This window comes from Dunckerocampus dactyliophorus, chromosome 2 (assembly GCF_027744805.1).
Source record: "Dunckerocampus dactyliophorus isolate RoL2022-P2 chromosome 2, RoL_Ddac_1.1, whole genome shotgun sequence".
Taxonomy (NCBI): domain Eukaryota; kingdom Metazoa; phylum Chordata; class Actinopteri; order Syngnathiformes; family Syngnathidae; genus Dunckerocampus; species Dunckerocampus dactyliophorus.
The window spans coordinates 20,718,202-20,735,152 of NC_072820.1; the positions used below are offsets into that span (position 1 = coordinate 20,718,202).

Sequence of the window (16,951 nt, forward strand, 5' to 3'; positions counted from 1 at the left end):
AAATGGTTTATGTTGGTGCTTTTAATGATCCATCTTTTGGGGAAGGAGATTAACTTGATCTTTTGACTGTTTTTATGTACCGTACAATTAATGTGTATGGCTCAAGGTTGTAATATTAAAATATTTTGTGTTCGGTTATTTACGATTTGTAATGTGAGATTATCCAAGAAAATACTCCAATTTGTGTGACTAAATTAGAAAGTTTTGCAAGCAAACTTCTTTGGGGGCGTCATCGTGGCACTCTCTTCCAATCACGTTTCGAGCTGCCCCTTCACTCGTGACGTCCCCAGTCCCCGAAGCCCTCGGCCGCTGATTGGTGGCTTGTGTCATCCAATGAGAAGGCTCCTCTCAGCAAAGTTGTTAACCCCCAACAGTAGCACTTTGGTGGCCACCTCTGTAGTTTTAACCTGCCTTTCAGCGACAAGGAAATGGACACTTTAACACAAAAAACACTTTTTGTCGAGGCGAGTGGAGAGCACCCAGATGTCTCCCCCCCGCCCCCTCCGTGACACCTGCTCGTTGTGTACTTTAGTGATTTGAAGGCGAGGGGGAGGAGAAGTAGCTGCTTGGCTAACCTTGTTATTTGGCTAGCTGCGTCGTTTTTCCTCTTCTTTTTTTTTAACTGCTCACTTGAGGATTTCACCTCTATTGGGATTACTAAAAGTGGCGGACTGTGTGGAAACGTCACAACCGTAAGTACCGTGGTCGTGTTGGGGAAAAGGCCCGTCGTGAACAGTGTTGCTGGCATCAGATGATTTCAGACACGCAATCAAATTCCGAGCAGCTCAGCTTTGGATGTCGTTCACAAGAAGACAAAAAGGCTAAAGGTGCCTGCTTGGCCAGAATAAATGTGCTTGGCTTTAAATGTGTCCCACTGTTAAAAATCTATTTGACTTTTTTTCACATGACAAAAACAGAAGGTCGCAAACGTCATCTTGTGTAATTGGGTGGAATGATCTCTCTCCGTTTTTGACAATGGAAAGTCCTCATTTGGCTCCATGCACACTTTTCAGCTTATTTCAATCACGATATTAATTGTTAACCGTTTTTCTTGTGTTTGGTTTGATGTATAAAAACATTGTTTGTTCACTGGCTCGGGGCGTGTGGCTCAATAGTGCCATGCAGCCGTAGTGGTGGACTAGGGAACTACATGGCCTTGACCCTCCTCCCTACATGGACCTCATTGAACAAACATTATCTCACAAACGTGGGTGCACGCCTCACATTACAGAAAACATTTTTATCACAGTATATATTATCAATGGACAATATTATATAAACTAAACGTGGGTATACTCTAGAATAGTCGGTGTACATCTTGTATAGCAGTATAGATTTACTATCCACTGAAAATGAGTCAGCACACAGCCATTATTGTCTTAACAGCTGGCAACACACGTGTGTAGCACGATGGTTGTGTTGCTGACAGTCAAGCATGGTGGTGGTAGCATCATGATCTGGGGCTGCATGAGTGCTGCCAGCACTGGGGGAACGATGGGTTATTGAGGGAAAGATGAATTCCAACATGCACTGTGACATTGTGAAGCAGAAACTAGGTCGCATGGCAGTTTTCCAACATGGACCTCCAAGATGAGTGCCTTGCTGAGGAAGGTGAAGGTGATAGAGTTGACAAGTATGGCTCCTCCAAACCTGAACCCAACTGAGCATCCTCAAGTAGGAGGAAGGAAGGTTGGCTGCAAGGTGTCTTATCATCCAACACCCTCAATATTATATTATAATATTAAAATATTTGTCTTCCTCCAATGCTGAACACAAGTCCGTGCAGGATGCTAATGGAAATGCAAATAATCTGTTCCAGGGTCAAGCTGTGGCCATATTAAGTGTATGGGAAGCATTTTAAGTCCCATTTTAATGTTATTAACTGACATACAAGTGAAAAAAGAACCTGGATCTCCTGACTGTGAGTGCAAATGTGCTAACCACCAATCCACACTGCTGCCTTTTGTGTGACTTGTTTTTTCCCAAATTTAAGTGTTTGTCTTCCAAATTTTACAACATCAAATGTGTTTTACTGTGGAAACGACACTGCATTGTGTCCGCAGCTCATAAAACACATTAGTGTAATAACTGCTCAGCAATAGTTTCCAGGCTTGTAAATAATACTCATGTTTTCTTCATTTTCTTTCAGTACCGCAAGATGGAGCTGGTGGCTATAACTCATTTTCTGAAAAAAGTAGTGGACGTCCCATGCTTAAACATGGAGTCATCTGTGGCAAGTAAGTTTTTGCTGTTGCTATGCTTGTTATTTTTGATGTTGTCAAATATCCAGGTAAAATCTCACTGGAAGCATAGAATATTTTTGACATTCTAGTTCGACTTGAACTTTCAATTAGCTTTATGAACGAGAATATTCCCTTTTTCTAGATTTATTTTGTTCCCAATTTGAATCCTTTTTGTTCTTTATACTCATGGGTGAACGTTGAATTTGAGGCAGAGAAAGCTGCTTTTACGCCTGGATCCACTAGATGGCGACATTGTTCACTCAATGAAACGTCCAACTTGTTTGAATTGTTTTGAATTATTGTAAATTAGAATAATTCTAAATCTTGTAGTCTGTTCGCCTAGTTAAATCGATTAAATAATGTCAATTAATTCACGTCATGTAGGAACAGATTTTATGATTTGAAATGTAGGTGGATGCATAAATGTAACCAGTGGCGGACTTGGCAACTTTGGGGCTCAGCAATAAACTTAGCATCTGGTACCGGACCGAAACTCTGCTCACAGTCCACTGTAGTTAGTGCTGGCTCGTTTTCCATTTTTCTACAGACACCGTAAAGAATCTTGAGACCTTCGACAATGAGGCAATATATTTTTTGGCGTCCTGTCGCCTTTCCCTCCTCTCAAACCTGCTCTGGTAAATTCGCTTCATTTTAAGTAGCTTCACACTTAGCTTCTCACAAAGGCGCATTACCGCCGTAATCATGGAATAGTCCATTATAGTGTGGCGGAGAGGGGGTAGATAATATGAATTTAGCTTTCAGATGGCTTACTTTTTTATTCTGTTATTTGTTTCATATGCTAACATAATTATACATGAATATAGTATATGGGTGCTGCTGGCAGTGGTGGCCCTGGCCCATGCTGGTTGGGGGCCCCCTACTGGTTGGGGGACTAAGGCAATTGCCTACTTTGCCTTAATGGTAGGTCTGCCGCTGAATGTAACGTGAGAACGCAAAGGGGTACTCCTTAAACAGTTATTAAAACATGACTGTTATTTGATATTTGTTCTTCTAATCATTACTGGAAGTTTTTCAGTTCAAACAGAACCTGCATGGGTTGCATGTTTAATGAAATCAATGCATATAAGTGAAAGTTGAGACATTCTTTTTTTAAATAGTATTCTTAACATTGCTATAGGTATGACTAAAACCTTCAGCATTACTTTTTTCCCCACGGAGTGTAATATGTATTGTCAACGAATGTAATTTCTAATAATATATTAGGTTTATTTCAAACATTGAAGCATATTACATTTACAATTCAACATGTCTGAAAAGGAGTCGGAAGAAGCAGAACTTATTTAATCTTACCTCTTCCATGTCTCAGCAATTAATGATAGTTTGTTCACTTCCTGTTTTAATCATATTAACATGACCATTTTCTAATAGGGAAAGAAAGAATACAGAATGTGCAATGGCAGATAGCTTGTTCAGTACAAAAACATTTAAATAGAGCAGTAAAAAATGACAACCTCACTATGAATAAATAAATACAGAATATCTGAGTTAAAGAATAGAGGAGGATAAATACAAGCGTAAAACATTGTATAATAACTAAATATAATAAATATACTTTATTAAATAATGAACAAATGAATTCAGAATAAATTATATCTGACAATGTGGTGATCAGCATTGTGTGTGTGTGTGTGTGTGTGTGTGTGTGTGTGTGTGTGTGTGGTATGTATATACAGTATATGTATGTGTGTGTGTATGTATATATGTGTGTGTATATATATATATATATATGTATATGTATATATATATATGTATATGTATATATATAAATATATATATGTATATGTATATGTGACATGACAATAAAACTCTCTTGATATGTGTATATATATATATATGTATACATATATATATATATATATATATATATATATATATATATATATGTATATATATATATATATATATATATATATATATGTATATATATATATGTATATATGTAAAAATATAATACATTTTATATATATATAACTAAATGTTATAACTATTATAAAACTAGAAATATAAACTCTGAATTGATTTTTTGCATTGGTGAAATTTGCATGTCTTCAAGTTTTTAAGCGTTGACCATATACTGTATATTCCATTATAGGGTTTTTATACGATTATTTTAACTTCATATGCGCTCATATGACGTACCGTTACGTCATGAGTCTTTAAAATATAGCGCTGTCTAATAATTATTTTTATATTTTTTTAAGTATAAATAACAATAATAGTAGTAGTAGTTTGTGGCAGTGCGCGTCGCCGATGGCCCCTACCGCCCCATTGCCGCAACGCGCACGCGCCCAGAGCCGCGCGGGAATGGTCGTTGGGCGGGCTGGGGGTTGGACCGCTGCGAGCAAAACACGGCAAAAGACTTTTAAATGTCCGCCATGTTGGCCATGGCGCACTGAGCCAACGCTAGGGAGCGGAGCGCCGGAAAGAAACAGTCCGAGAGAGAGCGACCGAGATCCGGGCCTTCCCCCGGCTCCGCTGGCGACGCCCTACATACAAGCTACAAGCATTCGAACGTCAGAGTAGCGATTAACCGCACAGAATCATCCATGAAAGCTTCACTCGTCACCGCGGTGAATATTAGGACATCTTGTAGACATCTTTTGCTTGCGGACTTGTGAAAAAATGAGCAAATTGTCGTTTCGGGCGCGGGCGCTGGACGCTACCAAGCCGCTACCCGTCTTCCGCTGTGAGGATTTACCAGACCTGCACGAGTATGCGTCCATTAACCGGGCAGTTCCGCAGATGCCGACCGGGATGGAGAAAGAAGAGGAATCGGTATGCTTTCATTTATTCCACAATGTCATAAATGTGCTTTTACACCATCACAGGCGCCCTCTTCTTTTCTGCGCAAGCGATCACAAAATGGCCGCCGATTTTTTCTCGACAAACACGACGGATTTCTGCTGTAATCCGCATTTATTGTGGTCTTTGGTCACATATTGGACAAGGAGGCTACATGTTATGACAATATTGGATACGTTTGTCCGGTTTTGTGGGTTGATTTTCGCGTGAGGTGGTTTTCAGAGTACAAAGGAGTCATGTGACCTGGGAGATTCCGACATTTTGTGTCGCCTCGTAGGGACGGGCCTTGTGTTGGCGTAGTTGCATGGGAGCGCGGTGAGAGGGCGCTCGTGTTATCTGTGTGTTACTACTAGACTTGAATGTCAACACTGCAGCCATGCGTTTGATCAAATGTCACTTTTTAGCGTGTTTAACAATCTGTGATCAAACTGACAGAATTGTATGTGCTTGCTTTACGGATACTAGTGAAATTATATTGTTTATCCACGTAACATGCAATAAACGGCCATAGTATATGTACCGACACTGCCACAGGAATATTGGCGTAAAGGATGTTTACTATTGTGGTTGTACTTTGCAAGGATGCACAAGTGCATTATAGTGTAAGCTCTTGCTAATATTTTGATTACCTTCCTCTTGTTTAGCTAAATCAGTGATCCCATGATTTAAGTAACACTGCAGCAGACTTTATGGAACTTTTGCAGTAAGTAATAATATGCAGACTTTCTCATGCTAATTAGTTGAAGTGTATCTGCAATGATGGGACAAAGGATACATTTGCCCCTCACACAGGTCGATCCAACAATGTGTTTGTTTTATGTTGTGTCTTTTTAAGGAGTTTGTGGGGGGTTTTCATAGCACATGTGTCAAACTCTGCCTTAGAGGGCCAATACACAGCAGATTTTCTCTCACAGTTCCTCCAGCAGGTGGTTTAATTGATGAGCTCCTTCCTTCAAACTGAAGGAGGTGTTGATCATTAAAATCAACTGCTTTAGTGACAACCAACAGTGTCTTGGCCCTCCATGGCACGAGTTTGACACTGCTGGAACCTCATGTGTCCCAGTGGGACTCCTTCAGCGTCAATGTGACAAAGCGATGCTTTCATTTTCGCCCTGGCAACCTCTGAAGGATGCCAAACGTGTAGCTGACTCATGAGCGTCATCATTCATGGCAGGTCATCTTATTACTGAGTGTTTGCTTTCTGCCTCCAGTGTTGCTGCTTGGTGTCAGGGGTTCAGTGTGTCAGATGGCACAGCAGGTCTGCAGACAGGAGGGAAGAATGCTGTCACGTTAATGTCTGGGCTCGCTCAGCTGAAGCTCTTACTTGCATAACAAAAGCATTTTACTATAAGACGTGCCAGGAGCCAAAATCACAATGTTTGGAGTCTCTTACTGCAGTGCAAATCAGACCAGGTCATACGGGACTTTTCTTTGCAATCACTTTTATGTGATGCTGAAAACATTGCAAACTTTTACAGAATCAGGTATCAACTAATGTTCAGAGGAAAACAAAAAACGGAATTAAGCAGAACCATAATGATCTGTGTATGCACCATCACATAGGTTACACTCCGCCTGCAGGTGTTGCCAAACATTTGAAGGGGAGTGTATTTATTTAGCTATTTAGCCATTTACAGATGCAGCTCAAATTAGAATGTTATTTGTTTTTAGGAGTTAAATCCAGACTAAGAGACCAATCAAAAGCTCAGGAAGTTTTTGCAGTTCATTTGCTGACTAGAGCACGAACCAGTAATCTGGGTTTCCACTACATATAATTGATGGAGCCACGGCTCAGTAAATGTCGCCACAACTTGGAAATTAGTTTTTGTTTTGTTTTTTTTGCAACGTGAAAACAATGTTAATAGTGTATGGATGGACGTGTGCTATATTGGGTGCCCATTACGGCAATAGCAAAGGTAGTGTTGGTCACGTGTCACCTGCATCATTACTGTCACTTCATAGATGTCATATAACATCAGTCAGCTGACATTAAGCCCCCCTCGTGGTTTGTCCCTGTGCTGCGGCGGCAGCATAAAAAAAGTGGAGAACTGGTGTCGGCAGGCACACACGCATAATGCAACCTTTATCTTTATTATTCTGATTATGGATAAAGTAACTCAGTGGTAAGATACCTGTATCAAACAAAAGTTATGTGTTCACTTGTAGCGGCTACTTGTGTAAAAAAATCAATTGTTTCATGGCTGTGCTTCGCGTCATTAACTCTACTAGTATAGAAATGTGTTTTCTCCAATTTCGTTAAACTACTATTTTACAATGATTTGGAAAATATATTGAATTGGGAGGGGTTATTTGGCTATAAGCCGCAGTCCCATATTTTTCACTGCTGGCTGCAACATTACACAACTTGTATACTGTTTACTTGAACAGTATATGCAATAATAGCGCTAAACCATGTATGTAAACATGCTAAGTTAAACAGCTCAAGCTGCATAGGAATCTTTTTTTAGATGTTATTTTCAACATCAGCCCATTTTAAAGTGATAACATTTTATAATGGCCGTACGGTGGCCGAGTGGTTAGCATGTTGGCCACACAGTCAGGAGAGCACGAAGACCTGGGTCTTAATGCGCAAAACCAAGATTCAGAAATCCAGGGTAAATGACTGGGCTGAGCTAAACCAACCCAAAGCAAGAGCGTCTAGGCTTAATTGATAGCACAAAGCCCAAACCAGGATGAGTACACAATGATTAATCAAGCCAGGTGAAACCAATCCCGGATTAGTGTACGTATGTGGCTTCCTTAAATAGACCCCGCCTATCGATCAGAGTCACCGATTCACCATAGCAACGAGAGCGGCGTACTTTTCCCCAACGGAAGAGGAAATCCTCACAGAGGCTTACGAGGAGGCAAGAGAGCAAATACAAAGGAGAAGCAATACCATCACGGTCATAAAACACAGAAATCGTGGCAGGTATTGCAGAGACGATCTACAATACACTACAATACACAAGTCCCCAACCAACGAACACAATTGCTTCCAGACGACCGTTCTTGAGTAGGGAAAAGGTAATATTACCAATGATATAGGTACTACATGTATGTGTATACATATACAATATATGCATATGTATGTAAATATGAGTTTGGATGTAGTAGTAATATTAAACGAGGATAATTAATGAAAAAACCAATAATATAAATGATGTAATACATAATGATAAATGTTATTTATCTTTGAAGAGGAGTGGCCGAGCATACGTCGTTGGTGGTAGTGGTGGAGGAGATATTGAAAAAAGGACAAATCGTCGTCGTTGTTAGACTCTTCTAAAAGAGGTAGTGTACTGTAGATGGCGATGGGCTGGCGACCACTCCAAGGTGTACCCCGCCTGTCGCTCAGTCAGCTGGGATAGGCTCCAGCATACCCCTTAACGCTAATGAGTATAAGCGGCATAGAAAATGGATGAATGGAAGATTTGACAATTTTTTATATTGGCATTCATCCCAAGTCTGACACTATTTTTAATTATATTTTTAGCTAGCGTCACTATTCCACTGACATAGTTACGTTCTTTATCTACATTGCCCACACAAAAATGCTAAACTTAGCCGTCATCATCACTTCCCAATCAAACATTTTTTGTCCTCTGCTACATAATTTGAGGTTTTTGAAAGTAGTTAAATGGCGCACATTTTGCACCCAGCGTCGGTAAAAATGTGGTACATGATGTCATCTAATTTACTTAATTGTTGATGACACAAAGCTCAGCGTAAAACAAAACATTTGGTTTGTGCCATAAGAAATGTGCGACATTATTTCATGTTTTTCTATCTTATTTCAACATTAAGTTGACTTACTGGGGTTGGATTTCTGGTAAAGGGGTTAACTTTACCGGCCGCAGGATGTGGTGCGCTGACGATGCCCAACTTTTGCCGAGCGGTCCCAAAGGTTGCAGTTGCTTGAGGTTGTAAATAAAAAGCTTGCATTTTGGAATATGCCTTGCCATCTGATTGAGCCCACACACACACAAAATATAGCAGGTTTCTTTGTGTGCAGTGGTGGACATGTATGCGTGCGCATTACACACATTACGAGTGATTTTATTTAAAAAAAAAAAAAAAAAACTTTCCTTGGGCACTTTGTAAATAACAGTTACATTTTGTGTTTGTGCTTTGTCATTGTTACCTACATATAATGGTAGTTCATTGTAGCCATTCTGCTTGGTGACAGATGTCCGGTTTGTACAATGTTGTCAAGGTAGTGGGTGGCGACGGCTTGCAAATGGAATGCCTGATCTAAATTGAAGTGCTTCTGAAAAGGTAGAATTACGATGCCATCTACTGGATGGAGTTGTTATGTCAAGCCATTCATTCACATCATGATGTGAATGTGAGCGCCAAATCTTTCAAAGAAATAATAAAAGATACTGTTGTGGTGGTCAATCATTTGCAGCAGCCTGCCACAATTAAATGAATGTGTGGGAAATCCTGTAATTATCGCACAAGAGTGGTTTACTTCTGGAAGCCATTGTTTTTATTGTGGTTGTGTAACTTGTGTCAGCGTCAAAGTTGAGAGTGTCCCCGCACATGCATTGTAATTGTTTTTGTTAGTTTTGTTTACATTCCAAAGGCTGAAAGTGAAGTCACTGTCTGCGGTCCTGCTGGAAATCCACAGGCATCTCATATACACACTGTCACACTGCCTTAGTTGGAATGTGTAGCATGTCACCTTTGTTGAACTTGCACAGCTGATGAACTGTTTGGAGAACAGATAGCAAAAGTGGAGTTTTTCCATCTTGTCTCACTTGTGTGACTTTGCTGTGGGTGCGTTATGTAATCCAAGCTAAAAACTACTTTTCTGTCTAGTTCAACTTCACTATCAGGCCACTCGTGTTGTGTATTTTCCTGATATTGCTTTCTTGGGGCTTTTGATTGGACACCCTTGGCTGTGTATCAGTGGCTAATCAGTAAAATCCTCTAAATCAGTCTGATATATTGTGAGATGTCTTGAGCTAATGTGGCTTGAAAAGGTAGAATATTAATAGTTTTTGACATTTCCTCCATGTTTCCTCCTCCTGTGCGTTGAGCTGTTTTCTGTGACTGTGATGGATGCGCTCGTTTCAGAAGGCTATTTCAGGACTCTGTGCATCTATTGAATATGCAGGGCGGGGGCGAATGCTCATTGTGTATTCTTGACTGTTGACTTCCATGCAAGCTTATTTCTTCACCAGCAAATAGCCTGGACACAGCAAGTAAACAAACACTCTGATTAACTTTGACTGCTGACTGTTGAGACCGAAGGGTGGGTGGGTGGGTGTGGGTGTGGGTGCGCGTGCGACGGTTGAGGACATTTAAGCTATGCTAGCATAAATATATGCATGTATAGCCAATTAGCCATAAGGTTCATTGTGAGTGTTTTGTAAAATAGAAAAGGTTACCTCTGGTGTCTGGGCAAAGGTGGACTAACAGGCGGACTCTGGGCCCTCAGATATCTAGGATGGCTATCATTCTGTCCTGTTTTACCCAAAATAAATGTTTTTAATTTCTTGACTCTTCTGATGGGAGGTAGAGCATTTGGTTTGTCAATACTCATGCTGTCCCCAAATGGAAATTGTTGGCGAAACTGATTTTCTGATTCTCAAGCAGGCACTGCTTTGATTCATATTTGTTGATAGTGTTCTGTTTGGGGCAACAACAAAAAACATAGTTTAGGTTATTTCAGTGCATCATGTATTTTAACTATTTTCTTTCTCAAATTTATAGTTTGGTCCTTGAGACGGAAGTTCGGGGAAACATTTTAGAATGTTAGGTAATGTTATTGTTGCTTAGTGGAACGACTTTGAGGTGTTTTGTAGGGATGCACAATATTTTTATTAACTTACTGCTTCGCCAGACTGATACCAATAGCTGATAGCTAATTTATTTATTGGGATATCCTGATAACTTTTTCACTTCTGATACAATTCCGATATTGTAGCCTTGAATATCAGAGCATACAGTCATGGAAAAAAATTGTTAGACCACCCTTGCTTCTTCAGTTTATTGATACATTTTAAATAGCTCACAAGAGTTATATTTTTTGGCAGTACAATGCTATAGCTGTTCAGGTAAGAACTTAAGTGATTTTGGTTATTATCAAGAAAACCATGGAAGTTGCTAGATATCAGCTCTTAAATTAAACCCTTATGAGCTATATTTGTTATTAGATTTGTCCAAACAAAGGTACCTTTTAGTTGTATAAGGCATTAAAATGAACAAGAAAGAAACAAACAAGAAACAAGGGTGGTCTATTTTTTTTCTGACTGTATTTTTACTACTTAGTAGCATGGAATGTTGGAAAATGCTTGATCAAAGTGTTATTACTCAAACAGAAAATAGTCGGCAACAGTAGGTATGAGGGGGGGAAAACTGCCCCATGTGTTTTTTTCATACATGTAGGGTGTAGTTTTATCGACAATGTAGTAGGCATGGTATGAGATTCTGACGGTATGCTAACCTTGGGCAAAAATATCACGGTTTCACTGTATTATAATTAGTACCCCACTCATATGGGATTTTTGGGGCCGATACAGATATTGGGGGCTGAAAAAAGAGCTGATATCCTATATATTGGCCGATATACAGTATGAAAAAAAGAGCATATATATGTACTATACTTAACATAAATTCTTTAATACCCAAAATATGATTAAACTCAAAGAAACAGAAGACTACCAAATTAAATTAAGGAAGTTTGAATTAGTAAGACTGTCAACATAAGGACATTCTCTCTGTGAATTACTTTTAGGTGTTGCCACAAATTAGTGTTCTTTTCTTTGCTGTTACTGGAGCCCTAGCTAACTTGCACACTGCACATGTTGCATCTAATGTGCACCTACACCTTACTCTTCCCTGCCTGTGAAATGGAAATATATACATTTAGTGTATTTTGGTCAGTAGCCTAGATTTTGATACTACCTGTATAGTTGAGCTTTTAAAAATAAAAACTGGCTGCATTTGGATGAAAGTGATAATACATAAGCTAATGTGAGGCGTTTTTCAACTAATACATGATGTGTTTATAAAAGGCTTAGCGCATAGAAGATGGGTGGATGGATATTCACAAATATATCTTACCAATATCAGTCATATTTACTAGCTATTGAAAAGTTCTATCTGCAGCCACAGACTATTTGAAAACAGCTGAAAAACAAATGCAGAAGCAAACATGGAAAAAGTGGGAAAAGTTGACTACAAACTCAATCAAAATCAAAACATGCATCACATTACTAGACTTAATACAAGGGACTAAACTACATTTTATGTTGCAATGTAGCTGCTTTCAAAACATGGAATATATGAAATGACAAATACATTACATTTTTTAAAATTTGCATGAAGACATTAACTTGTAACTGTATGAGCCCCTGAAAATCCTGCATGGAAGTATGAAGTGAAATGGGACAGTGTTTTTATCTGCGTATATCTATTTCACTTTAAAGTGGACCTATTATTATTATTATTATTATTATTATTATTATTATTATTATACTAATTTTCGGGCCTTTGTATTGCATTCTGGACTCAGAGCAGCTACACACTTTCGGCAGTGTTTCCTTCCTCCGGCCCTCTGTAACTGACTCCACCCCGTTGGGCAGGCCTACAGCTTTGCCTGGGAATTCCCATATAACGAAGTCCAGATTGCATTGACGTCAATGGAACTCGGTGTTAAAAAAAAAAAAAACACTGTAAAGCACATCGTGCAGAGCCATCCAAAACTGTTTTCAAGCAGACTCTCAAGAAGAGAAAAAACTTTCTGTTCAACAGTGATTTTTAAACCATGTACTGGAACGCGAAGAAAGTGAAACATGTCTTTTTAAAATAAAGAACATAAAAATAACTGAATAAAAAAGAAATAAATAAATGGATAAGAACCAGATTTGGCCACCAAAGACCAGGTCTCCAGCCGCCTGCTATAGACAGCATTGGACCCTGAAGCTTGGTCTGCAGGCGGGAGATCCTGTGTGGCTTCTTCCGGCTGTGTCTGGCTGGGCCCACGGGTGAAGAACCGACCACCAGGTGCTTGCCTGCAAGCCCTACCTCCCGGGCCTGGCTCCAGGATGAGGATCAAGGCTCTGGATGTTGACAGACTGTCTTGGCTGACACGTCCATTCAACATTGTGTGGAAGCCAAGAACAGTACCTCTGGATTGGCAGACCGGGGTGGTGGTCCCCCTTTTTCAAGAAGGGTGACTAAAGGTGTGCTCCAGCTATAGGGGTATCACACTTCTCAGCGTCCCTGGGAAAGTCTATTTCAGGGTGCTGGAGAGAAGGGTATGACCGTTAGCCGAATCGCAGCTACAGGAGCTGCAATGGTTTTCGTCCCGGTTGCGGAACACTGGACCAGTTCTGCACCCTTGCAAGGGTACTGGAGTGCAGGGAAGGAGTTTGCCCAACCAGTCTACATCTGCTTTGTGGACTTGGAAAAGGCATTTAACCACGTCCCATGCGGTGTCCTGTGGGGGGTTCTCGGAGTGCGAAATTGGTAGCATGCTACTACGTGCCATTCGGTCCTTGTACAACCATAGCAGGAACCTGGTCTGCATTGCCAGCAGTAAGCCAAGCCTGTTTCCACTGAATGTTGGCCTCCGTCAGAGCTGCACTTTGTCACCGATTGTGTTCATAATTTTCATGGATAGAATTTGTAGGCACAGCCAAGGCATCGAGGGAGTCCAGTTTGGGGGCCTTAGGATCTCGTCTCTGCTATTTGCAGACAATGTGCTCCCAATGGCCTCATCAGGCTGTGACCTTGACTGTCCCGATCCACATTTTTAGGCTGATACAGTCCTGCCAATCCAATCCGGTGCCACTCTTTATTTATTTATTTATTTATTTATTTATTTATTTATTTATTTAAAATAAGCTTTTGTTACAATCATGCATTTGTGGACTTGATTATGGTTATGAAAATAGTTCTTCAAAGCATTAACAATAATGCACTAAAGTATTGCTCAATTTACTTTATTGATACACAGCATGCCAAGCAATATTGTTAGGCTTTTGTAACAAACCTCTGAGTCACATTCATACCTTTTGGACAATTTAGAGTCGCCAATTAAGCTAACATGCATGTTTTTGGAATCTGAATACCCGAAGAAAACGCATGCACACATGGGGAGAACATACAAACTCCACACAGAGATGCCCAAACGGAGATTCGAACCCAGGTCTTCCTGATCTCCTGACTGTGTGGCCAACATGCTAACCACTCGGCCACCGTAATTTATTTTCGTTCACCCTTTTAGAAAAATTAAAAGGGAATTTAGGAAAAAATAAAACCGATTTCATGGGGCCCTAAGAGTTTGTTAAAAAAGTCACACATTCTAAATCGCACCTCAAATTGATCTATAACCGTGTCAAATGATTCGTCTTACCCTAAAAGTATTTTCGCACACCCATTGAGTGAATTGAACTTTTATTGGATCTTATATTGGAGTACGTACCTGACTCGCAGAGATTTGTTACAGAATCCCAACATTGTTGGTCATGCTGCGTAATAAAAAGATAAATTCAGTAATACTTTACATTGGTTGCATTATCTCTAATGCTTTGAAGAGATATTTTCATAACCATATTCAATGTAGAAAAAATGTGGATCTGGACATCCCTGGTCACGTTTAACGTGTAACCCGATTTGTACTACTAATGGCAACGGTTAACATTTAAGTAACAGGGTATTTTATGTTTTATTTTATGTGGTATATTATATCTGTATTTATATTTATTCATGTATAGTGTATGTGACCGGATATAACATACTAGCCATGTAAAAAAATTTGAATATTGTGTGAAAGTTCATTTTCTTCCGTAATATCATTAAAAAAAATAAACCTTCATATATCCTAGATTTATTACACATCAACTGAATTGTTTCAAGCCTTGTTTATCTTGATGTTTATAGCATTTAGCTCATGAAAAACAAAACTCCATGTGTGGGGAAAAAATGTTATTTCATCAAAATAATTTCAAAAATGGGATTTATAATACAGAAATTTAAATCCACTGAAAATTGTTTAATTACTGTATTCAATATTTAGTTGCGCCTCCTTTTGCCCGAATCACTGCTTTAATTCGGTCTGGCATGGAGGCAATCAGCCTGTGGCACTGTTGCTGTGTTACGGAGGCCCAGGATGCTTCGATAGCGGCCTTCAGCTCATCTCTGTTGTTGGGTCTGATGCTACTCGTTTTCCTCTGCACAGTACCCCACAGATTATCTATGGGCTTCAGGTCAGGTGAATTTGCAGGCCAGCCCAGCCCAGTAATACCGTTGTCAGTAAACCAGTTACTAGTGGTTTTGGCACTGTGAAGTCGGCATCTCCAAAATGGTTTTCAGCAGATGGAAGCATGAAGTGCTGCAAGATCTCCTGGTAGACAGCTGCATTGACTCTGCACTTGATACAACAGAGTGGACCAACACCAGCAGATGACATGTCACCCCAAATCATCAGACTGAGGAAACTTCACACTGGACTTAAGGCAGCTTCTGTCCTGTGCCTCTGCAGTCTTCCTCCAGAACCTAGGACCGTGATTCCCAAATGAGACAACATTTGCTTTTGTCAGAGAACAGAACCTTGGACTACTGGTCAACAGTCCAATTCTTTTTATCCAAAGCCCAGGTCAGACGTTTTTTTGTTTTGGCGTCAGGTGTGGCTTGACCCTGGGGATCCGGCTTCTGTAGCCCATTTCTAGGATACAGCTGTGGACTGTTTTCCTTGAGGTCCCCACTCCAGCCTCATTCCACTGCTTGTGAGCTCAGTCAAATTTTACAAGCGGCTCTGCTTCACAATTTTCTCAAGCTTCCGGTCATTTCTACTGCTTGTGCAGCGTTTCCTCCCACATTTTCATCTTCCAACAAGCTTTCCTCTTATTTGATTTGAAACGGCACTTTGTGATCAGCCAACTCTTTCTAAAATTTATTTTTGTTTCTTGACCTCCTGATGGAGGATGTCAATAGAGGTCTTCTGCTTATCAGTCAGGTCAGAAGCCTTCCCCATGGCTGTAGTTTTATAATCTGAACCAGGCTGACAAGTTTTTATAGGCTCAGGGAACCTTAACAAGTTTTTTGAGTTGATTAGCTAATTTATAAATTAGCAAATTGAGTACTGTCAGAATCTTGATAATATGCCACATGGATTTTGGGGGGCCCCTGGCAGTCAGAGGCCCTTGTAATTTTCCTACCTTCCTCCTTTTTATGTCTCCACTGGCCAGTAGCACTCATCATAAATAAATTGAAAAAATTACAGTTAATCCAGCACCCCTAAAAAGAAAACACACATCTCTTGATTGAGCAACACAATGTTTGAATTTTAAAAAATCAACATTCACTCTCACTCTCCCTCACTTGCGAGGGACCACCTTCTGGGTAAAATGTAAAATAGTGACTCAACTCACTGAGGAGGAATGGTGAAAGATGTTGATCAGCTATATTTTAATGATTTTTAAAAGAAAACTATATGCGGTGAGCCGCTGTAAGGTTAAATATAGCAATAGTTTGATATGGGTAATGCGTCACACTCCTATTTATCAGTGGGAGTACCTATACGTTTTATCATTTAAAATGCGTTTTTATAAGTGTGTGAGACATTGAAGAGAAGGGGGAGGATTCTGGAGCGGAATCTAATCTAATAATTAGCCACTCTTATTGCAAATGGATCAGGGGGTTTGGAAGGGAAAGGGGGAGCAAGCGGTGTATCAAATTGTCATTTTTATGAACATCTCAATTACTTTTTACCATTTGCGGTGGTCTTGGAATGTAAACCCTGTTAACAGCGGGGATCTACTGTATACATCTCTAAACTCATCGCTTAAATGTTAAATTTACAATCCCAATTTGGTTTTATGGGTTCCGGTACCAGTGTCATCCACTTGTTGAAAATTTTCTAATACCAC

The 16,951-nt window shown here is 39.9% G+C and overlaps 1 protein-coding gene across 2 annotated transcripts in view; it reads left to right on the forward strand.

Moving 5' to 3' along the window:
• The first annotated feature begins 361 nt into the window (after positions 1-361).
• epc1b (enhancer of polycomb homolog 1 (Drosophila) b) overlaps positions 362-16,951 on the forward strand; it is a 31,875-nt gene continuing 15,285 nt past the window's right edge. The window contains exons 1-2 of one of the 2 annotated variants that reach the window (XM_054754936.1): positions 362-692; positions 2,150-2,237. Coding sequence is in view for 1 of the 2 variants with exons in the window: in XM_054754928.1 (XP_054610903.1) it covers positions 4,887-5,039 (153 nt within the window). In the remaining variant the exon portion in view is untranslated. Of the gene's footprint in view, positions 693-2,149; positions 2,238-4,464; positions 5,040-16,951 lie in introns of those variants that run through there. The other variant, XM_054754928.1, reaches the window with a different exon arrangement.